The 23,857-nt window shown below is 52.1% G+C and overlaps 1 protein-coding gene across 9 annotated transcripts; it reads left to right on the top strand.

Moving 5' to 3' along the window:
• Positions 1–23,853, top strand: SLC2A11 (solute carrier family 2 member 11). Of its 9 annotated transcripts, none has more exons than XM_045819866.1 (14): positions 1–174; positions 1,001–1,112; positions 1,235–1,312; positions 8,527–8,625; positions 11,093–11,253; positions 13,512–13,636; positions 15,202–15,331; positions 15,870–16,018; positions 20,670–20,857; positions 20,976–21,086; positions 21,903–22,004; positions 22,084–22,159; positions 22,389–22,516; positions 22,765–23,853. In XM_045819866.1, the coding sequence occupies exons 4-14, from the start codon at positions 8,548–8,550 to the stop codon at positions 22,963–22,965; spliced, it is 1,449 nt and encodes a 482-aa protein (XP_045675822.1). In that variant the 5' UTR covers positions 1–174; positions 1,001–1,112; positions 1,235–1,312; positions 8,527–8,547; the 3' UTR covers positions 22,966–23,853. The 9 variants fall into 9 exon arrangements, with proteins under 9 accessions (XP_045675822.1, XP_045675821.1, XP_045675823.1 ...); XM_045819865.1 differs by having other exon boundaries at positions 4–174; positions 1,207–1,312; XM_045819867.1 differs by lacking the exon at positions 1–174 and having other exon boundaries at positions 938–1,112.
• The last annotated feature ends 4 nt before the right edge of the window (positions 23,854–23,857 follow it).

Raw genomic sequence — 23,857 nt, 5'->3', positions numbered from 1 at the left:
GAGAGACCCTAACGCGTAGGAAGGAGAGTGAGTGCGTGGACTTTCAACGCGAGGGAGGGGTGTCATCACCCAGGACTGCCCACGGGCCATAGCAGCCCCTGAACAGCTGGTGGCAGGTCACCCCTCCTCCCCTGACACCCAGCTTCACCTTCTCACCCGGGAAACCGAGACTGGGTAAGAATTAAACGCGGAAAGCCCAGGGCTGGAAGTGGGGAGTTCAACATGCCCAAACTCTTGTGTGGTTTGGGGGCTCTGTTGGGACTGGGCAGGCTTGTCTTCATCCCTCGGGGTTCGCCCACTGGACTTGGAGCTCTGAGAAAGACCAACTCCAACTTCCAGCAGGCTTGCTGTGGGCAGGTTGCCACGGGCACATGCTTGACCTTGTAGAGTCTGAGACTGCGCAGTAAAGGAAGCTGAAGCCACCCACTTGTGGGTTGAGAGGATTGGCAACAAAACTGGGCCCACAAATACAACCATGGCTTTCATATACTCAAGGTTAATATTTGTCAAAGAGAGGTCTCAAGCTTCCCGGCTTAAGGGTAACAATTAATGGGGAACTCATGCGTGGCCGGGGGACGGGGGCCGGGGAGCTGATGCAGTAAGGTGTCCAGGTGGCATTTCAGGGAGAACCGAGGGGGCGGGGTGGGCAACCAGGCATGTGCATAGCAGCGATCCGGGGTGGCATGCCTACAGCCTGGCAAGGCCCTGCACTCAGAATGTTAGCCCCAGCTCTGAGTTTGGCATTTATCTTCCATGCACGCCCTCAAGTTCTTACTACATGTGTGCATATTCCTACCCAATATAAGACACGAGGTGTGGTTTGGTGTATTTCCAAACTTCACGTAAAGGCTTTAGAGTCTGGCATTTTCTACACCTTTATTCACACAGCACTGTGATTTACCTGTGTTGGTAGGGTTCCTCCAGTTCATTGCTTTCCACCAATGAGTGGCTCCTGGGTGTTTACCACAATCTGTTTCTCCATTTTCCTGATGACTGACAGCTTTCTGATAGAAACAATGCTACATTTGTGAACAGAAGTTCGTGAACGTGGGATTAAGAGCTTCTCTAAATCAAACCCAGGAGTGGAACTGTGGGACTTGCTGGGTTACCAGGTATTTCCAATGTCAATGTACTAGACACGCTCAAATTCCTCTTCAAGTTTTCTGCACCAATTTATATTTTCATCAACCATACGAACCATTCCAGCTGATTCCTACCTCCTTGGTATTGCCAGAATTAAATGGCCAGCCTGTCGAGTGTGAAACAATGTATGTTGTGGATTCTATTTGCATATCCTGGTTGCTAACAACAGGTGAGTATCGTTTTATTCTTTTTGTTTGTTTGCCACTTCAGTCTCTTCTGTAAATTTCCTGTTCACAGCCTACGTCCATTTTCTTTACTGATGTGTGGGAATTCCTTACATATTCTTGTTTAAAAAAATATTTTGATTATGCAGTTACAGTTGTCCCATTTCCCCCCTTCACTCCCCTCCATTCTGCACACCCCCTCCCATGCACATTCCCCCACTTTAGTTCATGTCCATGAGTCATACATATAAGTTCTTTGGCTTCTACATTTCCCATATTATTCTTACCCTCCCCCTGTCTATTTTCTCCCTACCACCTATGCTATTTATTCTCTGTACCTTTTCCCCTTCCCGCTCCCACTCCCTTGGTGCTAACCCTCCATGTGATCTCCATTTCTGTGGTTCTGTTCCTGTTCTAGTTGTTTGCTTAGTTTGTTTTTGTTTTAGGTGTGGTTGTTAATAATTGTGAGTTTGCTGTCTTTTTACTATACATGTTTTTTATCTTCTTTTTCCTAGGTAAGTCCCTTTAACATTTCGTATAATATGGGCTTGGTGATGATGAACTCCTTTAACTTGACCTTATCTGAGAAGCACTTTCTCTGCCCTTCCATTCTAAATGAAAGCTTTGCTGGACAGAGCAATCTGGGATGTAGGTCCATGCCTTTCATCACTTGGAATATTTCTTTCCAGCCCCTTCTTGCCTATAAGATCTCTTTTGAGAAATCAGCTGACAGTCTGATGGGAACTCCTTTGTAGGTAACTGTCTCCTTTTCTATTGCTGCTTCTAGGATTCTCTCCTTCATTTTAATGTTGGGTAATGTAATTATGATGTGCCTTGGTGTGTTCCTCCTTGGGTCCAACTTCTTTGGGACTCTCTGAGCTTCCTGGACTTCCTGGAAGTTTATTTCCTTTGCCGGATTGGGGAAGTTCTCTTTTATTATTTGTTCAAATAACTTTTCCACTTGTTGCCCTTCCTCTTCTCCTTCTGGTGCCCCTATAATTCAGATGTTGGAACATATAAAGATGCTCTGGAGGTTCCTAAGCCTCTCCTCATTTTTTTGAATTTTTGTTTCTTCATTCTTTTCTGGTTGGATGTTTCTTTCTTCCTTCTGGTCCACACTGTTGATTTGAGTTCCAGTTTCCTTCCCATCACTATTGGTTCCTGTACATTTTCCTTTATTTCACTTAGCACAGCCTTCATTTTTTTCATTTAATTTGTGACCAAATTCAACCAATTCTGTGAGCATCCTGACTACCAGTGTTTTGAACCGTGCATCTGATAGGTTGGCTGTCTCTTCCTTGCTTAGTTGTATTTTTTCTGGAACTTTGATCTGTTCTTTCATTTGGGCCATTTTTTTTGTCTTGATGTGCCTGTTACACAGTGAGAGGCGGAGCCTTAGGTGTTCACCAGGGCAGGGTAACCCAGTGGCTGGGTTGTGACACTGTATGTGGGGACAGGGTCTGAGATGGAACATGGCACTTGCTCTGCTCTCTGCTGGATTTCAGTCACTTCCCCCGCTCCCCACAAACAAATTGGGCCCTTCCGGTGCCAGTTCCCGGGTGGGTGAGCTTATGCACGTTCTAGGACCCTGTGGGTCTTCAAAGAACTCTCCTGTGAGACTGGGAGTCTCTCCCAGCACCTCAACCTGCACAGGTGTTTTCAGTTGGTGTTTTGAGGCTTTATTTCCCTGAGCTGGAACCCTGGGTTGTGTGCTGTCTGGCTCCCCAGTTTTGCCTGGTTTATCTGCCTGTGAATGTGGGACCAGACATGCCGCACCCCTCCACAATCCACTGCCTCACTGGGTCTGCCAGCTGCCACTTTTTTTGCCCTGAGCCTTCTCTGTCCAGCTCCCGGACTCTGCCCCTCCTACCAGTCTGGATGATTGTGTCCACTTTAACTCCTTGGTTGTCGGGCTTCCATACAGTTCAATTTTCTGATAGTACTGGTTGTTTTTTTGTTTTTAAATTGTTGTTGTCCTTACTTTGGTTGTGTGAGGAGGCACAGTGTGTCTACCTATGCCTCCATCTTGGCCAGAAGTCTCCTTACATAATACAAACACTTTGTTGGTTGAATGCTTGTGGACACCTCCTCCTAGTTAGTAGCTTTTAGCTTCACCTTTTTATGGTGTCTTTCAATACATAGTTTTCTGCTTTTTATTGTTGTTCAGTTACAGCTGTCCCCATTATCCCCCCATTACTCTCCTTTGCCCTACCCATCCCCGCCTCCCACACCCAATCCTAGCCCCTCCTCCCCTTGTCTTTGTCCCTAGGTCCTTTATACGTGTTCCTTGACAACCCTTCCCCTTTCCCCTGTTATCCCCCTCCCCTCTGGTCTCTGTCAGTTTGTTCTTTATTTCCACATCTCTGCTTCTATTTTGCTCACTTGTTTGTTTTGTTGATTAGGTTCCACTTATAGGAGGGATCATATGGTATTTGTCTTTCACCGCTAGGCTTATTTCACTTAGCATAATGCTCTCCAGTTCCCTCCATGCTGTCACAAAAGGTAGGAGGAGTTCCTCCTTTCTGCTGCGTAGAACCCCATTGTGTAAATGTACCACAGTTTTTTGATCCACTCATTTACTGATGGGCACTTAGGCTGTTTCTAGCACTTGGCTATTGTAAATTGTGTTGCTGTGAACATTGGAGTGCATAGGTTCTTTTGAATTAGTGTTTCAGGATTCTTGGGGTATAATCCCAGCAGTGGAATTGCCTGGTCAAAAGGCAGTTCCATTCTTAGTTTTTTTTTAGGAAATACCATACTGTTTTCCACAGTGGCTGCACCAGTGTGCAGTCCCACCAACAGTGCACGAGGGTTCCCTTTTCTCCACAACCTGGCCAGCACTTCTTGTTTGTTGATTTGTTTATGATGGCCACTCTGACGGGTGTGAAGTGGTATCTCATTGTGTTAACACATAGTTTTCATTAATTTTAATGATGTTAAGTCTTCATAAGAAACCTATGTGGTTTATCCTTATTTATCCCAAAGTTATATATATTTTTAAAAGATTTCATTTATTTTTTTAGAGAGGAGAAGGGAAGGAGAAAGAGAGGGAGAGAAACATCAATGAGTGGTTGCATCAATATGCATCCCCCACTGGGGACCTGGCCTGCAACCCAGGCATGTGTCCTGACTGGGAATCGAACTGGTGACTGTTTGGTTCACCAGCCGGTGCTCAATTCACTGCACTATGCCAGCCAGGCCTATCCCAAAGTTATAAAAGTATTCTTTACTTTCTTAAAAAATGTTTAGTTTTCTTTTTGCAGTAGGTTTGTGTGGACCTGGACTGGTTCTTATGAATGGGCTGAGTCAGAGACCCGTTTTCATTTTCCCACAAAGATAATCAATTGTCCCACCACCAGTTGTTATTAGGCCATTGCTTTTAACTATAATTTTTTTGAGGGGGGGGAAAAGTTGTTTTGAAAAAAAATACCTAAATAAATTATCAGCAACTGAAACCAGCAAAGTGTTAGTAGTTGCAGTTACATTATGAGCCAACTGTGTTTACCTGGAGAATTCAAGGAGAGTTTACCAGTAGGAACGCTACTGATGTAATTGAGCTCATAAACAGTGTCAAGAAGAAATCCCTGGCCCTGGTTGGGTAAGTCAGTTTGTTATAGCCTCTTCCTGATAGGCCAAGGTTGTGGGTTGGGTCCCCAGTTAGGGCACACATAAGAATCAACCAATGAATGCATAAATGAATGGAACAGCTGTGCTTCTCTCTCTCTTCTTTCTCTTCTCTCTCTCTCATCAATGAAATTTAAAAGAGAATTTAAAAAGAAAGCCCTTATGATCATCTCAATAGATGGAGAAGACAAAGCATGCAGTTAGCACTGTTTTATGTATTGCATTTTCCCTTAAAATGGTATTTTTAGAAATGATAAAAAATTCAGGGCAGCAAAAATCAAACAAAAATGACGCATGAGCAATAGAGACGCTGCAGCATCTGTTCTGGTAAGTATGCCTGGTGTATGTCTATCGGTCTTTGCTCCGTCATGCTCAGGTCTAAGTTTCTGTGATCCACAGGCAGTGTCTTTGGCAAGGTCTGATTTCCGTTTGGCGTTGTCCTACTCATGGATCCCATGCAGGGCGTGAGAATCCCCGAGAAATAAAAGATTAATCCAGCCTAGTGGACCCTGGCTCCTTACCTCTGAGTGCGTCTGGGCTGTAGGCTTGACCGGCCCCTCACGTAATGAATCCCCCGGCGGCAACCCGAGACCGGTTCTCCGCCTTCAGGTCACCTGCTCTGTCAGAAGGGACAGATGAGAGCGCTCCAGAGACTGGTGGGTCTGTCTTTCGGTCCCTCCTAATTCTGCCCCTCCTCTAAGGAGAGGGTGGGCCCGCTGAGCTGGAGGAGGGTGGAGATGTCTGTTTAGAACCAGGGCTCGGCTTTGAGAATGTGCCCGGGTCAGGGGCCTCCCGGGGACATGGGACTCCCAGGTTCTGGTGGCGAACTGGGACCCCGGTTCAGGGTAAATGGAAGCTGGGCAGAGGGGATGGAGGGGAGGGTGCCGGAGGTTCGAGAAGGAGCAAGGCAGGGTCCCGCAGAGATTCACTCCGGAGACGGCAGCGGCGGAGGGAACGAGGGGCCAGAATTTTGGGTGAGTCTGGTGCGCGGAGATCAGAGCCATCGGCTGCGACCTGCGAAGGCGCTTGCAGGGGGGATCGGCCGGGGTATTTTGCACCACAGCTCCCTTTCGGTGATGAGGTGAGCCCCAGGCTCAGCCGAGTAAAGAGTGGCTTTTCAACCCCAGAGCTGCGGAAAGGCAGGGTTGGAAAACGAAGAGAAGCCACCCTTACAGTCTCTGATGCTAGTAACCCATTTCCCGGCCGACCCCTTCCCTTTAATACTTTGTGCCCCTGCGCGTGCGCCTCGGCTGCATGCTCTGGCGGAGGATAAATTAAGCTCACTGACCACTGCAACACGCACTGCGCTTGCGCGGCAGCTTCAGCCTCTAGACTGATTTGTGCCTTTCTCAAAGGCCCACTGCGCGTGCGCCTCCACCTCTCCACCCAGGTGCGCTACTAGCGTCCTGTTGGAAAGATTGCACCACCTTTCCCTGTACGCGCATGCCGGTCACTGTTATCCCTAATGCCGGAGAAATGTGTAGGCGCTCCGTGCCCTCGTGCGATCTGCGAAGGTCAGAATTCCAAAACCTGCCGGGCCCTGGTGTTTCAGATGAGGAATTGTGGCCCAGACTGGGCCACTACGGAAGGCGCAGCCACTATGGAGGGCTTAACGGAGACGTCAGATGTACAAAAAATATCTTGTGCTTGTTTGTACAGCGTGTGGGCTCAGAAGAGCACAGGCAGGTGTTTGTTTCGCAGGGATGGCCTGAGGGCTGGTGCGGGGTTGCATGGGGTCCCACATCTGCAGGACCTGCCAGCATCCCTGGTGATGCCTGCGCAGTCCTCGTGTCCTCGAGCAGGCCAAACATGCCGCGATCCCGGCTGCCGCGGCCCCTTCTTTGACTGTTTCCCACCCTCACCTCTCTCCCCAACCTTCCTCTCCTTCTCCATGTTCCTATTAAACCTTCCTGACTTGCTGCCTCACTGAGGAATGGGGGCTGTCCACACCGCCCGCCACATCCTTGGTTTCCTCCCAACCTGCACCGATTTCCGGGAGCTATCTGGACGGCCCTTTCTCTGGTCTCCTTTAGGTCTGTGCGGATGTCACCTTCTCAGGACACGTTCCTGACCACCCTCTCCAAACACTCCCTCGCACCCTTTCCTCCTTCTGTCTCAGTCCCACCGGCTGACTTACCAGCGCTGTATATTTTCCTTGTCCGTTTTGTTGTTGCCTGCCTTCCCGCACTGGAAGGAAATCTCCATGAGATCACAGATTTTGTCTCTTCTGTTCATTGGTATGTCCCCAGCGCCTAGTGAAACCAGAAAAGCTGGCGTTCTCGCTGCCTGTCACCACCAGAACCACTGAGCAGAGACAGGGATAGACTCTTCATGGGCACTTTATTCAGAGGGCTGGCGATCTGAGAAGATGGCGGGTTATATAACCTAACAAATAGTCTTACATTTCCTTTCAAGCCAGCCTTTCTTATAATGGGCAGAAATGTATGTAAAGGGTCTGGGATTCAAGGGAGTGAGTATAGGTAAGGGATTTGGGATTCAGGAAAGAGGTTAATCAGGTAAAAGCTGCAGTCCAGCAATTTCTCTAACATCCTTTCGTCTATTGATTTTCTTTATCTGTGTCCTGCGCAATTTTCTTTATCTGTGTCCTGGGCTACGGACTGTCTCTGCCTGGAACACAATGGCTTGGAGACCACCTTGACTGCTTACAATCTCTTGCAGAGCACAAAGGTCCATTGCTGTGGTCTTCTGGGGTCAGGGTGGGCCGTCCCTGCAGGTCCTGAGGCAATAGCTTTTCACATGCATTAACTACTAGGCTTATTAACTAGGGCCTAAAACTAAACTTCCCAGCTCTTGAGTTCCCTCATCACAGCAGGGAACCCAGAACAGTAGGTTTATGGTCCATAGTAGGGAGGCAAGAAATATTTGTTAATTGAATTAATAATCACCGTCATAGCTGGTGTCTAAATGCTTTTCATGAGCAGTCATGGCTCTAGGCAATTTCCATGAACTATCTCAGCGAATTAAACAATTTCCTGCTGTCTTGGAGACCTGCGTCTCCTGCCCCACGGGCTCACTTGTCATCAGGCACTGTGTCTGTTGCTGCTTCCTACAGATCTGCCATCTTAGTGGAACTCTCACGTCCACGCGGCCCACACCGAGCTTTATGCGGCCACAGTGAGATGAAACCCCTGGGTCCTCCCCTGGCTGCCTCCTATGGCTTGGGAGGAAATGATGTGGGCCTTACAGGGATTGTGGGCAGCCAGGGTGCCTGTCATGGGCCTGTCTGCAGACCCGTGGCCGAATCCTGCCTCTGGAGCCTCTTCCTCCACCTGTCTCCCCCTGCCCCCCGCCCGCACAGTATCTCATCAAATGGTAAATGTATGTCTGTCTTTTCCCTGGCTGTATCTGTCCTCAGCACAGGTGGGAGGTGGGGAGGTAGTGAAGTCCTGGCCTCAGAGCAGAAGGCTGGCCTCTGCTATCTGCCAGCCTTGTGATCTAGGTAACTCCTCTGTGCCTCGGTTGCCTCTCCTTGCCTCGTTTAAACCGATTGCGATGCTGTAATTGGTAGGTTCTGGTCCTGGGAGGCAGGCAGAGGCTGTTACTAATCACTCTGTGTTCTCCCTTCCCTCCTTAGAGTCAGGGCAGGGTCCTGCTCATGACCGTCTGTGCAGCTGGCATTGGTGGGACTTTTCAGTTTGGCTATAACCTCTCCATCATCAATGCCCCCACCTTGGTATGTACCTCCTGTGCCCACTATCACCAGTCGAGTGAGTGCTGGGTGCGGGCTGACAGCTGGCCCCTGTGGGAGTTCAGGCCAGCATCTACTTGGTAGGGCTTTCTCCTACACCTCCACTGGGATGTCTCATAGGTCCTGCACGTTCAAATCCGGCTCCTCATCCTCCTCTGAACCCACACTCTTCCTGAGTCCCTGATGCCAGTTTCCACTGTGCACCCAGTGACTCGGGGTCAGCCTTTACTCTGCGCTCCCTCTCTTAGATGCCAGTCCTCCTTCACTACCTCTAGCATGCAGCTGTTTCTCTCCGTGTCTCCGCCATGACCCCTGCTCACGTCCCATCTCTCCTGCCTGGATTGCTGGTATGGTCCAGCCTCTTTATTAGCCTCCTGACCTTCAGCTTCTCCCCTTCTAGGTCCTCTCAAGTTTGATCAAGCCCAGAAACATTCTGTGTCTTCCTAGTGCCTGCAGGCATGAGCACAGACTCACCCGCCTGCGTGAGTCTGGAATCAGAGCCTGTTCGTCCATCTCCCACCTTCATTCCCCCAACAGCACTACCCAAGCGGGTTGTGCAGCTCCCCAGAGGCACACAGCCCTTCCTTGAACCCTCCTTTCTCTGGGAAGCCCCTCAAGAACTACCCTCCAAATGCCATCACCCTCCTAAAGCCTTCCTTGAACAACCCCCAAGCCGGAAGTCACCCCTCTGTCCCCGGCCCGTGGCGCGGGTCATGTGTTGGTTGTTTCGGGCCCATCTCTTCCTCCTGTGACTCCCCAGCAGCTGATGCCGGCCTGACCCCTGTGGGTGTTCAGTGTGGGCCTGTGGGAAGGATGAGTCACTGAGCCCTGGTGATGGAAGCCTCCTCTTACTCGCTTAAGTAAGAAGGGCTAGTGTCCCATCACAGAGCTGGAAAGAACGCGGGGTCCATGTGGGGGGAAGAGCTGCAGGAACCAGGCCCAGGATGGAGCTGGGGCCCTCCTGTTCTTGCCTGGCCTTGTGCGTCACTCAGGGACAAGAAAGCAGCTGTCACAGGTTCACTTCCTGCTAGTTGAGAAGCCCCAAACAAAAGTCTTCCCAGGTAGCTCCTGCCGAAAGGCCTGGGAAGGGTGATCAGGTGGCTTGGGTCACTGCCCACCCCTAGCCCAATCGTGTGGTTCAGAGGGTAGAGCACTTCTATTCGCTGCATCTGGCTCAGGGGACCACATTTGTAGGGGCTGTAATTGAAAACAGGAGAGGACTCAGGTTGGCGGGGGCATAGCAGAAACCCCCAGGTGGGAGCACATAGCTCCAGGTGGGAGCACATTCTGGGTAGAAACAATTGGAGCAGCCCAGCCCCTTAAAGAAATGATGAAATGATGGCTTTAGAAGTGGGGTCTGAGCTAGCTGTGCCTGTTTCTGTGTTCATTCAACACGGACGGGGGTGCCACTTCAGTGCAAACCTCCTGGCTGGTCACTCTCACGCCCTGTCTCCCGTGGGCCATCGCCAGTCCCCCCGATGGGGCTCTCCTGGCCTCAGAGGGCTCCTCTACCACTGAATGGTCACTCTCGAGTTCCGGCCAAGGTCAGCTCCTCTGGACACGTCATTCCTCCAAGGGGACCTAGCGGGTACCAGGCTGACAGCCTGAGCAGGAGGGAACTGGCCCAACACCCAGCGCACTGCCCTCCTAACGCCCTCCCTCACATCCGTCGGGGAGGCCTGAGCCAGCCAGACACTGACATTTGGTCTCTCACCAAGGCAAGGAGGGTGTCTGGGTCTTTCCTCGCTCACTGTCCTGAGAGGCATCTCTGGGCGTGGGGTCCTGGGGTGTCTGAACTACCTGGCAGCAGCCCTAACCTGTGGCTGAAGTGGTGGGTGAGCGAGTCATTCACCCGATTCCCAGTCTTAACGATGAGCAGAGCGACGTGTCTCTGACCCATGCGCACTTCCCAGGGCTCAGCACGGGCAGGGTCCCGAGGAAGCGCGTGGCACGTGCCGGACTGGCCAAGCGGGTTTGGGCACCACAAAGGACAGCTTACAAAAGCCGAGTGGGGTGCCGGGGGCACACAGTCCGGTGGCGGAGCAGTGATAGTGATGCAGAGTTCGGGGCACAGAGGAAGCGCCATGTGGCTCAGAGGGGAACGGACACCCTCCCACTTCCCTCTGATGCCCTGCTGGTGCTCACCAGCGGCCAGTCCTAGCAGAAAGCTGGTCAGCCAGGAGCCCGCAGATGGGGGCCATGAAGATGGCTTCCAGGGCCCAAAGCAGGGTGGGTGGGGGACAGTGGGCTCCAAGGGCAAGTGGAGACCGTCCCGCACTAGGCTCCTGGAGATGCTGTGTGTGATAGTCAGTCTGTGCTCAGGCGAGTTTGGAGTTTGCACTGCTCACGGCAGGGGAGTGGAATTGTGGGAAGACCTGGTGCCTTCTCTGCAGGGTCAGCCCCTCATCTGTAGTCCCCAACCTGGGAGGCTGACTGGCGTCTCTGTCCACAGCACATACAGGAGTTCACCAATCAGACGTGGCAGGCGCGTTCAGGCCGGCCGCTGCCTGACCACCTGGTTCTGCTCGTGTGGTCCCTCATCGTGTCTCTGTACCCCCTGGGGGGCCTCTTTGGGGCACTGCTTGCAGGGCCCTTGGCCATCATGCTGGGAAGGTAAGTGCTCCCTGTGTACCTCCAGTTCCCTTTAGTGAGGGTCAGCTCAGCCTGCAGGCTGAGGAATTCAGGAGAAGGAAGGTGGCCAGCAGGCCCCGGCCTCCTGTTCCACCTGTAGTTCCACAGGAGACAGTTCCCAGCGGACTTGGTAGAGGGAGTCCCGGGCTATGTGCGAGGATGGACTCGAGTTTCCAGTGCCACGTCTACCTGCAAATGCCATTTGATCGTAAACAAGTGTCTTCTCCCTGGGCCTCACTTCCCCCTTTGAGTCCAAGTGATGCAGTGCCTATGTGGCAAATGAGAGAGACGGACTCTGGGTGAATTAATTGAAACTTGTAGTAACTGGCAGGATACGGGGGCAGCTCTCAGGGTGAAGGGAAGTGCTCAAAAATCAGGCCTCCAGAGGACCAGCACAGCCAGGCCTGTGCACCTCCCCCCAGGAGGGTGGCTTCACCATGCCAAGTGGAGGCACATTCTGTCTCCTGCGTCTTTATTCAGAATTCAGAATCCGGGAAGATGAACTGTTGTCGGCCCACCTTGGGTCACCTGTGAAAGAGGGGAGAGAAGCGATGGCAGGCAGAAGCAGCAAATGGCTATCACAAGCCACCCCCTTGCTGGCCACCCAGTGCACGTGGACACACTTCAGCCATGTAGTCAGGTCCGCAGGTGCCCTCCTCACGTTACTGGGCCATCCTGGCATAAGCACCCGCGTCCGTGTTCACCTCTCCCTGAGTGAGACACTCAGAGCGTCATCTTGGCACAGCCGCTAGGGCGGATATGGGGGGGCGGGGGGGTGGGGAACGCTCCTGCTGAGCGCGGGACTTCCCTGTGGTGACATTCTGCCAGCCCTGCAGTCGACCCACATGGTTAGTAGTGCTCTAACGGCCACCAGGACACCCCCCCAGAAAACCAAAAGAAGGAGAAAGAGTAGGGAAAACTAATCAAGGAAAAGTAGTGGATGAATTTAAAAAATTTTTTTGACCTTTAAAAAAAACCTCACTCAAGGATATGTTTATTGATCTTGAGAGAGAAAGAGAGAAACATCAATGCGAGAGAGAAATGTTGATCAGTTGCCTCCCATATGCGCCCTGACCAGAGATTGAACCCATAGCCTAGGCGTGTGTCCTGACCAGGGACCGAACATGCAAACTTTTGGTGTATGGAATAACATTCCAATCAACTGAGCCACCCGGCCGAGGCTGGATGAGTTTATTTTAGAGCATGTGATACAGGAAGCCCAGAAGCACAGGTAGAAGTTCCACCTGTTGGTTTTGGAACCGGTCACAAGCTGTTGTCTGCATTGTGACTCCCACCTCCAGTTCTCCACTCTTGTCCTTGGCTAGCATTTCCCCTAGTTGAGGCTCCTTGTCCACTGGGCTGACCCGAATCTTCATCCTTGAGTGGCCTTAGTGGTCCTGATGGTGTGGGATCTCCAGCCAGTCGTTACGCTGTGAGATCGCCTGCTTCTGGGTGATGGGATTCGTAATGCAACTATGCATTCCATGAGCACCGACCTTCCTCTTTCCCTGATGTAACTTCTTTGTCGGATACAAGTTGCATGGGTATCATGTTTGTGTATTTACCAGGTGTATCTGTTAGGATGCCTTCCACTGTAAACAGTAAAACACCAGGGCTCAGTTGGCCAAAACAATAGGAGATCCTCTATCTCACACAGGAAGTCTGTAGGTGGGTGACTTCCAGGCTCCTCTGCGGCCCAGGTCCGCTCCTCTGAGATTCCCTTGGCTGCCAGTTTCACTGTGTCGGCAGGGCCCTCGGGCTTGCAGCCGGACAGCCACAGCAGTGCGTCACTCGGATGCAGCACTGTCCGTCCCCAGCGCCCCTGTCCCTGTTCGCAGCCTGTCCCATCGAACTAAGCGTGGACCATCCAGCTGTCTGGCAGGTTCTGATTTGGATACCAGTTCCTTCTTTTCACAAAGGATTTTGGGGAGAGTGGTGCTTAATCTGAGGGATGAAGCCGTAAAATAGAAGTCCCATCACTTCAAGCCATGGTACAGGCAGCAGGGAGAGTGACTGGGGCATGCTGGGGGAGGGGGGTGGGAGTGCACCCCTCTAGGCATACCCCAGGCGCAGTGAGTGGCTAGTGGTCATTTCCATCCATGTGGCTTAGACTCCTGAGCGCAGTTCACACACACCCCCAGGCCTGGTCAGGGCTGGCTGGAGCGGCAAAGAGGGGTCCCCAGGGCCAGCCGCTCTGGACTGACCTTGGCCTCTCTTGCCTGTGTTCCGCTTGCCCCAAGGAAGCGGTCCCTCCTGGTGAACAACATCTTCGTGGTGGCCGCAGCGGGTCTCTTTGGCTTCAGCCGCAGAGCAGGCTCCTTCGAGATGGTCATGCTGGGTCGGCTGCTCGTGGGGGTCAACGCAGGTATGGGGGGAGGGCGCCTCACCCTACCTGTCCATTCTTGCTCGTCCACTTATTCCCACTTTGTTTTCGCAAAATGATTGAATATGGTTTATTTTAAAAGGCAGACATTTAAAGTGGGTATGGAAGAATGAAAATGTGCAGGGACATGAGAACAAACATCCCCAAACCTGCACTAACACAGGTTCTGCATTTCAGTAACACTCTAAGCCATGAGCTTCCTGGCAGCCAAGGTAAAGGGCATCTCAGATGAGTTCTCTGATCTTCCATACAGAGGCAGGGAAGCCTGTTAGGGACTCCTCAGTTTTGGGGGCTTGTCATGGGAGGGAAGAGAATTCTGAGCACATCCGCCTGGGCTTTTAGGGGCTCCCGTCAACAAATCCCCTCTTGACGCCCCACTGTTTGAACAGCCAGGCGTCGATGTCTGTATTAGTTATCGAGCGCTGTGAAACAAAGTACTTAAAAGTCAGTGGCTTAAAACAACCAATGTGTATAATAATCTGACAGTTTCTGGGGTCAGGACCTGGGAGGGTCTTAGTGGGTGGGTCTGGCTCGGGGTCTCTCAGGAGGCTGAGGTCAAGCTGTTGCGCAGGCCTGCAGTCCGCTGAGGGTTTGAGTGGCTCTGGCTGTTGGCCGGAGGCCACAGCTCCCCGGCCTGTGGGTCCCTCTCACAGCAAGAGAAGGAAAGAAGCGTGTGTGTGTGGCTCAAGGAGGAAGGCCCAGTGTTTCTTATGTCCTAATCTCCGAAGTTGTATACCGTCAGTTTTGCCACAGTCTCTGTGTGAGAAGTGAGTCCCTTAGAAGAGCCCAGACTTCAGGGAAAAGGAACTAGGTCACACTTTGTCTCTGGGCCCCGAGGACCCAGCACAGAAGGAATCCCTCCCTACATGTTTGTGGGAAGAGCAGGGGCACCTCCGAGACTTCCGCAATCAGTGTACCCACCTCCCTCCCAGCGCCCTGCACCCAGTGCTCAGAGAGAGGCAGGCCCTTGACGAGGCCTGTTTCCTGATTCCCGGTCAGGGAGGGGGTGGACCAGCACTCCCTGCAGTATTCCCGGGGGCACAGTCCTCAAATACTGTGGCCTTCTAGCTTCTGCCAGCTGTCACCATCTGGGGTAGGCAGTGGGGGTCCAGTTCTGTTTTCCCACTGGTTGTCTGGGTGCCGCTGTCTCTCTGGGGAGGCGGGGATGAGGGGAGAGCCTGCAGGAGCCATGGTCAGCGATGGTGTCGATGTGAGCACTGCGGCAGCTGGTGGGCATCCAGATGCCCCTTCCCCTCTCCCCCCACCAGCCACTCAGAGCCCTTTGCAGCCATCCCACTGACAGGGTCTAGAAAGACTCGATGACCACAGTTAGGGCTGTGCTGAGGGAACAGGTGGGATTGTTCTGAGCCCTGGGGTGGATCTGGAGCCCTGCTGGTCCTGCAGCAGGGGAGGAGGGGCCCCTCCAAGCGTGCAGGGTAAGGGAGCAGCACTCAGCGCCGGGGCCCAGTAGATGAGGTGCTAAGGATGTGGGGCGTTGTGGGGCTAAGGGTTCCAGCCTGACAGCAACTCTGCTGTGCATGTGGCAGGTGTGAGCATGAACGTCCAGCCCATGTACCTGGGGGAGAGTGCGCCCAAGGAGCTCCGAGGAACCGTGGCCATGACCTCAGCCATCTTCACTGCCCTGGGGATCGTAATGGGCCAGGTGGTCGGACTCAGGTAAGTGCCCTGCCGTGTGCAAAGTGGTGTGAGGGGTGCCCATAAAAGCCCTTCTTTGCCTAAATTTCCCCCTATATACTAAGTAGATGACAACATTGCTTCTGTGTATTGAGGTGTTGAAACCTGCCTGCTCCCACCTGGTCAGCACACAAAACAGGAATCAGTCAGCCACACACACTTTAGTGTGAATCACACTTTTCCATCCTCTCCAGATCAGGAAGCAGAGAGCAGGTCTTGACAGAGAAGAGGGTAAAGGTTTGGGCTTTTCCAGGTGAGCCTGTCTTAGTCATCCCAGAAAGGAGAGGGGATCGCAACACCTGGGGCCTGGAGAGAGGAGTTGTTAGGGATAAGGAGGGGCCAGAGCCCTGCCTTACCTTGGGTTTTTCCATGGGTGGGAGGGGTCTTCGTGTCCAGGCCTGGAGCTGCTCAGGAAGAAGCACAGAGCAGTGCAGATCCCCCGCCCTCAAAAAGGCAGGCAGGCAGGAGACAGGGCTCTGGCAAGGAGGCGTCTGGCCTGACCTCTCCTTTGCCTCTCCAGGGAGCTCCTGGGTGGCCCGCAGGCCTGGCCCCTGCTGCTGGCCAGCTGCCTGGTGCCTGGGCTGCTCCAGCTGGCCTCCCTGCCCCTGCTCCCTGAGAGCCCGCGCTACCTCCTCATTGACCGTGGAGACGCAGAGGCCTGCCTGTCAGGTGAGTCTGTGACCTCAGGTTCCCAGACCCTCCTGACCAATGGGTGCATCTGCCCAGATCATGTGGGTCCTCTTCTCAGGTTTCATTTTTGAGGGAAAAGTCGTCCCTCTCTTGGTGCCTCTACTGATCCCTGTAAAATGCTTTATGGAGGGGCTGTCCTGAGTGCCAAGGCAGCAGGGTGGGACAGACCAACCCCTGCCCCCAGGAAACCCCAGGGTGGTACAGAGAAAGACCGCCCCCCCGCCCCCGCCACACATGCAAGATAAGGCACCAGGTAGGACTTCACGGCTTGATGCCAAACTGTCACGGACGGTCAAATCCATTAGCTGTGGCTGCAGTAATGATGCCTGAGGAATGATCCCCCAATCTCTGGCTTAAAACAACAAACATTTATGGCATCTTCTACTCATTCACTTGCTGCGCTGCCCCCACAGCCTTGCTGATCTTAGCTGGGCTGGCTCCTGGTGCCAGCGTCGACCGAGGAGTGGCCAGTCCCGGCCGGTCTGGGCTGCTACAGTTCCGCTCCGCTGCACATGCCTTTTCTCTCACTCCTGGTACCAGCCAGCTAGCTCAGGGATGTTCTTGTCACAGCGATGGCAGGTGCACAAGAAAGCAAATCCAGCCGAGTGAGCACTTTCCGAACCTTTGGTCGCCTCGTGCCCTTTTAATATCCCATCGACCCGAGAGAGTCATGTTATTGGACCCAAAGTTAGGGGGTGGGAAAACCAGTGGCACATCCTGTCCCATGGCGAAGGGTGTCGATTTAGGGAGGGCCCACTAATATGTTTTCTCAGCTTGCCATCAGGGCCACAATGATTACTCACGTCCCTCCCCTGTGTAGATCATGCTAATTGCCATCTGGGACCCCCTGAGGTCTTATCCAATGGCACCAAGCTTAAAGTACAGAATCCTTTTTTTCCCTTATGATTGATTGATTGATTGATTGATTTTTGGAGAGTAGAGAGGGGGAGAGGAAGAGAAACATCAAAGTGTGGTTGCTTCTCACGTGCACCCATCTGGGGACCTAGCCGGCAACCTAGGCATGTGCCCTGACTGGGAATTGAACCGGTGACTGTTTGGTTCACAGGCCAGTGCTCAATTCACTGAGCCATACCAGCCAGGACTGAAGTCCAAGGTCTTTTTTTTTTTTAATATATTTTATTGATTATGCTATTACAGTTGTCCCATTTCCCCCCTTCACTCCCCTTCACCCTGTACCCCCTCTCCCACCCACGTTCCCCCCCTTTAGTTCATGTCCATGTGTCATACTTATGAGTTCTTTAGCTTCTACATTTCCCATACTATTCTTGCCTTCCCCCCTATCTATTTTCAACCTACATTCTATGCTACTTATTCTCTATACCTTTTCCCCCCTCTCCTCCTCCCACCCCCCTGCTGCTAGCCCTCCATGTGCCCTCCATTTCTGTGGTTCTGTTCTTGTTCTAGTTGTTTACTTAGATTCTTTTGGTTTTGCTTTAGGTGTGGTTGTTAATAATTGTGAATTTGCTGTTCTTTTACTATACATGTCTTTTCTTTATCTTCTTTTCTTAGATAAGTCCCTTTAGCATTTCATAAAATAAGGGCTTGGTGATGATGAACTCCTTTAACTTGACCTTATCTGAAAAGCACTTTATCTTCCCTTCCATTCTAAATGAGAGCTTTGCTGGATAGAGCAACCTGGGATGTAGGTCCTTGTCTTTCATGACTTGGAATATTTCTTTCTAGCCCCTTCTTGCCTGTAAGGTCTCTTTGGAGAAATCAGCTGACAGTCTGATGGGAACTCCTTTGTAGGTGACTGTCCCCTTATCTCTTGCTGCTTCTAGGATTCTCTCCTTCGTTTTTACCTTGGCTAATGTAATTATGATGTGCCTTGGTGTGTTTCTTTTTGGGTCCAACTTCTTTGGGGGCTCTCTGAGCTTCTTGGATTTCTTGGAAGACTGTTCCCTTTGCCAAATTGGGGAAGTTCTCCTTTATTATTTGTTCAAATACGTGCTCAATTTGTTGCTTTTGCCCTTCCCATTCTGGTACCCCTATAATTCGGATGTTGGAACGTTTAAAGGTGTCCTGGATGCTCTTAAGCTTTTCCTCGATTTTTTGAATTCTTATTTCATCATGCTTTCCTGCTTGGTTGATTCTATCTTCCTTCTGGTCCACTGTATTGTTTTGAGACTCAGATTCCTTCCTTTCACTATTGGCTCTCCTCCGCGTATCTTCCTGCATCTCTTTTATGGTAACCTGCATCCTTTCATCTAAATTGCACCCAAAATCAACCAATTCTGTGAGCTTTCTGATCACCAGTGTTTTGAACTGTGCATCTGATAGATTGGCTATTTCTTGGTCGCTCAAAAGGATGAGTCCTGGGGGACTGATCTGTTCTGTTGGAAACATATCTTATGTCTTTTCCTGTCTCTCCTTTTTTTTTTTTTTCCGGGTCTGGTCACTCTTGTTACGGTGGGGGGCGGAGCCTTAGGTGTTCACCAGGGCTGGGCACCCCAGTCGCTAGATTGTGACGTTATATGTGGGGGCGGGGGCGGGAACCGGGATGGGAGGGAATAATGGTGGTAGTTCCCTTCTCCTGGGCCCAGACCCTTCTCTGGGATCCTGGGCTGCGAGCTCTGCCCTGGTCCACAATCACCGCCTCACTGGGTCTGCCAGCCGCAGCTTGCGTACTCAGGGATCACCGCTGCCTTCTTGCGCCCCGGATGGCTGTCACGCTGATTTCGTGCCAAATTTTCCCCGACCTCCGCGCGCTGCCGACCCGCACCAGCCCCACGCCCACCCGGCTTGTCGTCTCCTACCGGTCTGGATGTACGGGTCTACTTCAAATTCTTGGCTGTCCGACTTCCATTCAGATAAATCCTCTATCAGTTCTGAGTGTTATTCTATCTGTAAATTATTGTTGTTCTAATCTTGGTTGTGCGAGGAGGTACGGTGCGTCCACCTATTCCTCCATCTTGCCGGAAGTCCAAAGTCCAGGGTCTTAAGATCACATCAAGTCTATTTGTGTTTTCTCTTGATCCAGAGACCTAGGAGCCAGGACACAAGTCTTCTCCTCTTCTGTACTCAGTGGTGAAAGTGGGAGACCGTGACTAGAACTAACCTTCATTTCAAAGGAGTGGGAGGCAAGGAAGTGGGAAGCAGCCGAGACCCACAGCAGTGCTTGAGTGCAGCTGGGAAACTGCACTCAAGATTCCCCTGCCCAGGGCGTAGGGCATGTTCCTCTGTCCCCTGGGAGGGACTCCTCAGCCATGGCTCCCCCAGCTTCTTGCTTCTGTCCTCCCAGATGTCCTTCCTGCCTAACGCCTTCCCAGACACCTTCTGAAGATGGCGTTGGGAATGTCCCTGTAGAAAGTGGGGCATGAAAGTCCGTGCATCTCAAATGGTCCCTGCCTCTTTTCATCCAGGCTGGCAGAACTTTTGTTAATACGGTTTTCTCAAAAGTGACATGAATTTTCTATGTATTTGATTTAGGTACCAAAAGGCCACACTCGCAGTTTTTTTCAGATATGCGTCTCTCCTAAGACCTAGTTATTGGAATCTGGGGCACATCAGGCTGCTGTCGACCAACACCCTTAGGCCACTGGAATGCCCCCTTTTTTAAACCAGGTGACTCTGTAAGGCTGTCGGGCTGTGACTTAATTTGGGACTTTTTGCTAGCTGGGAGACTAGAGATAAGAAAGAGGTGTTTTGTTTTGCTTTGTTTTATTCTTGGAAACTAACCTTGCAAGTATGGGATAAGTTAAATTTAATTAAATTGTGTTCCTTCTGAAGTTGTTGTGATCACGTCTTTTTTGTAAAGCAAGCTTAGAATACTCAACTAAAGGCAGGCAGTTCATTTTCAACACGTGGAGATCTCCGCCCCAGGCCGGAAGTGCACTGGGTCTGCTTTCCCTCCACCACGCTACAGCCCCACACTCACAGGCTGCCCCTTGTCCAGCCTCCTCGTCACTCTCTGTCCGCACCTGGGACCAACACCACAGATCACAGGTCCTGGTTATGGTAGCACCCACTCCTTGTACCGGTTTATTCATCAATTTTCTGTTTCTGCTTAACAATCGCTGCACCTCAGGGGCCAAGAAAAGAAACAACTGCTTAGTTCAAGCCTCTGTGGGTTCTCTGGGGCTGGCTGATACCGGCTGTGTCTGGTTGGCGGCTCTGCTGTTGGTCACTCATGCAGGTTAACTGGGCGTTGGCTGGTCTAGTCTGGTGCCAGCAGGGCCATCTCTGCTCGTCCTGGCACCAGTGGGCTAACCTGGCAAGTTTTTATGATGATAACAGAAGAGCAAATAGAAATGAGCAAGGTCCCTTAAGGCATGGGCTGGAACAGGGGCATGCCCTCCCTACAGACTCATCCTATTGGTCAGAGAAAGTCACATGGTGGAGCCCAGTGCCAAGGATATGAACTTGGCCTGTTTAGTGGAAACTACTGCAAAATCCCTAGCAAAGGGCATGGATGTAGGGAGAGGGTAAAGGATTGGGGACGATGATGACAATCTGTCACAATTGCTGTGAAATGACAGGGTCAGGAAAGTCATCACCCCATGTGACCATGGAGGCCCAGAGAGGGGGTGGTTTGGAGTGGGGAGCTCGCCACAGGGGACCAAAGAGAGGCCAGGGGAAGGAGAGCTCAGCAGCCCCTCTCCTGCCGCAGCACTGCAGCGGCTGCGGGGCACCGAGGACTTGGCGTTGGAGCTGGCGGAGCTGGAGGAGGAGCGCACAGCCTGCCAGGGCCTGCGAGCACGGCACCCGTGGGAGCTGTTCCGGGATGGCACCCTGCGGCGGCAGGTGACCAGCCTCGTCGTCCTGGGCAGTGCCATGGAGCTCTGTGGGAATGACTCGGTGCGGCCCTTGCTCCATCTCCTGACCACCCCTGCAACTCCGGGCTGGGGGCTAGGGGCTGCAGGCCCCTGGGAGCCACACCAGTGCCACAGAGCCGGCCCTGCGCCCACCTTCCCAGGTGTACGCCTATGCTTCTTCCGTGTTCCTGGAGGCGGGAGTCCCCCAAGAGAAGGTCCAGTATGCCATCATCGGGACTGGGTGCTGCGAGCTGCTCATGGCCTTCGTCAGTGTGAGTCTGGCTCTGGGCTGGTCCTGCACCTTCCCTGTGGGGGGAGGGGGCCCTGGGGCACTGACACCCTGAGGACTTCAGTCCTCTTCTTTAAGCTGTTTCCCACTCCAGGTCACTCTGTTAAAATATGGTGAGGTAGCCAGAATTTTATTGAGCACCTGTTGTTTGCTGGGCACTTAAACCACTATTTTCAGATGAAGAAACTGAGTAAAGTTGAGTGACCTCTGGGAAATTAATTAATTTCTTTTTTAAAAAAGATTTTGTTAGCCCTGGCTGGCGTAGCTCAGTGGATTGAGCGCAGGCTGCAAACCAAAGTGTCGCAGGTTCGATTCCCAGTCAGGGTACATGCCTGGGTTGCAGGCCATGACCCCCAGCAACCGCACATTAATGTTTCTCTCTCTCTCTCTCTATCTCCCTCCCCTCTCTCTCTAAAATAAATTAAAAAAAATAAAATAAAATCTTAAAAAAAAGATTTTGTTTATTTATTTTTAAGAGAGAAAGGAAAGGAGGGAGAAAGAGAGGGAGAGAAACCAATGTGTGGTTGCCTCTCATACGGCCCCAACTGGGGACCTGGCCTGCAACCCAGGCATGTGCCCTGACTGAGAATCAAACTGGAAACCCTCTGGTTCACAGCCATCACTCAGTCCACTGAGTCACACTAGCCATGGCATAGGAAATTGATTTCTTAGTCTCCTGAAACAATAAACTGCTCCCTGCCCCACCACCAGTTTCCTCATGAGGCCCCTCCCCACTGCCCATCCCCAAACCAAGGGGACCATGGCCGGACCAGTTATGGGGGTCCCCTTTCCTTTGCAGTGTGCGGTCATTGAGAGGGTGGGCCGGCGGGTGCTGCTGATGGGGGGATACTGCCTGATGACCTTCTGGGGGAGCATCTTCACAGTGGCCCTGTGCCTGCAGGTAGCTGGGCGGGGTGAGGGGGAGGGGTGGGTGGCTGGGTGCTGGCTGGTCTCCACATCACGCCACCCTTCTGCGGCAGAGCTCCTTCCCCTGGATGCCCTACCTGGCCATGTCCTGCATCTTTGCCTTCATCCTCAGCTTTGGCATTGGTCCCGGTGAGTGGGCTCAACGAGGTCTGGGCTTTGGGACTAGCTGAAGGACCGTGGATGTCGGGTGAAAGATGGGTGGGTGTGAATGCTATGTTGCCTGCGTGCCCCACCCCTACCTCTACCAAGGCTTCTGGAAGAACACCGAGGGACCCTCACTCCCGTGTCTGGGGGAAGGTGGGAGAAAGGCAGGGCAGGGAGCCCTGGATGGCAGTCCCCTGTCCCTCCCTCCTTCCAGCTGGAGTGACAGGGATCCTGGCCACGGAGCTGTTTGACCAGACGGCGCGGCCTGCTGCCTACATGGTCTGCGGGGCGCTCATGTGGACCATGCTCTTCCTGGTTGGGCTGGGGTTCCCCTTCCTCATGGTAGGCCTGCCCCTTCCAGGGTGGGGAGGTGGGGTGGGGGCTGGCAGGGGAGGGGGCTGCCTTTGATTTTGTCCCTGTCAGCAGGAAAACCCCAGCTGGAGGCCTCCATCCAAGGAGACTGAGGCTGAAGGGGGTGGGGCTTATCCGAGCAAACAAAGACAAGTCCCACTTCCAGACCTGTTATGGGGCCTTTGGTCTTGGGGCTGAATGGCACCCTGCCGGGTCCCAGGGTCTCTTTTAACCTACAGGAGGGATTGTCCCACTTCCTGTACGTGCCTTTCCTTGGCGTCTGTGTCTGCGCGGCCATCTACACTGGCTTCTTCCTCCCTGAGACCAAAGGCAAGACGTTCCTGGAGATCTCTGAAGAATTGCGCAGACTCAACCTCCCGAGGCGGAGCCACGGCCACAGGTGGAGAGGCCCAGACGTCATCCAGTCCACGGAGCTGTAGCCCTGCAGGTGTGGCTGGGGCCCAGACCCAGCTGCTGCCCTCCCCTTTGCTTCCTCTCCCTGCACTAGCTCCTGTATTTGCTCACTTAATGAGTGCTTATTAAATGAGCACCTACTGTGTGCAGGCATGGTGCCTTTGGTGCTCCCCACCTAGAGGCAGTCAACAAACAGGAAACCAATGAAAACATAACTACAAACTCAGGAAATTGCAGTGGAAGAAAAGTACGGCTTGTGAAGGGTGCGTATACCCCAGGGTGGGGGCAGGGTGATGTAGTTTAAGAGGGGCATGGCCAGAGAAGGATTTTTCTGAGGAATTGATTTTTTAAAAAATCAACCTTATTGAGGCATAACTTATGTAGAATAATGTATCCATGTTAAGTATACATTCGATGAGTTGTCAGCTTTATCCACCCATGAAACTGCCACATCACCACGGTCAAGACAGAACATTCACATCAGCCCCAAATCTCCCTTTGTAGTCAGTAACCCATCCCACCTGCAGCCCCAAGCCACTGCCGACCTGTGTTCTGTCACTACCGTCCAGATTTGCCTTTTTCAGAATTTGACATGATTCCATGATGTGTGTGTGCGTTTGTGTCTGGCTTTGTTCCATATACAGTTTTGGAAATTCATACAACTCGTTGCATATCTTAGTAAATATTCCTTTGTATTTCCGAGTAGTATCTCACTGTATGGACACACCATAACTTGTTCATCCACTTACCTGTTGGTGGACATTCGGGCCGTCGTGAATAAAACTGCTAGGAGCATTCCTGGACGGGTCATTGTGCAGACATATGTTTTCATTTCTCGTGGTAAATGAATTGCTGAGTTTAATAATGAAGGTATGTTTAGCTGGAGAAGAAACTTTTCCAAAGTGATTATACCGTTTG

Source organism: Phyllostomus hastatus, unplaced genomic scaffold (genome assembly GCF_019186645.2).
Source record: "Phyllostomus hastatus isolate PE091 unplaced genomic scaffold, TTU_PhHast_1.1 phas_scaffold_387, whole genome shotgun sequence".
NCBI lineage: Eukaryota > Metazoa > Chordata > Mammalia > Chiroptera > Phyllostomidae > Phyllostomus > Phyllostomus hastatus.
This window is presented reverse-complemented; position numbering and strand designations above follow the sequence as displayed.

Coding starts and splice junctions, on each gene's coding strand:
- SLC2A11 (XM_045819862.1), top strand. CDS start 10,539: ATGCGCACTTCCCAGGGCTCAGCACGGGCAGGGTCCCGAGGAAGCGCG. Junction 15,332..15,869: donor GGCCAGGTGGTCGGACTCAG/GTAAGTGCCCTG, acceptor TTGCCTCTCCAG/GGAGCTCCTGGGTGGCCCGC. Junction 20,858..20,975: donor AGCTCTGTGGGAATGACTCG/GTGCGGCCCTTG, acceptor CCACCTTCCCAG/GTGTACGCCTATGCTTCTTC.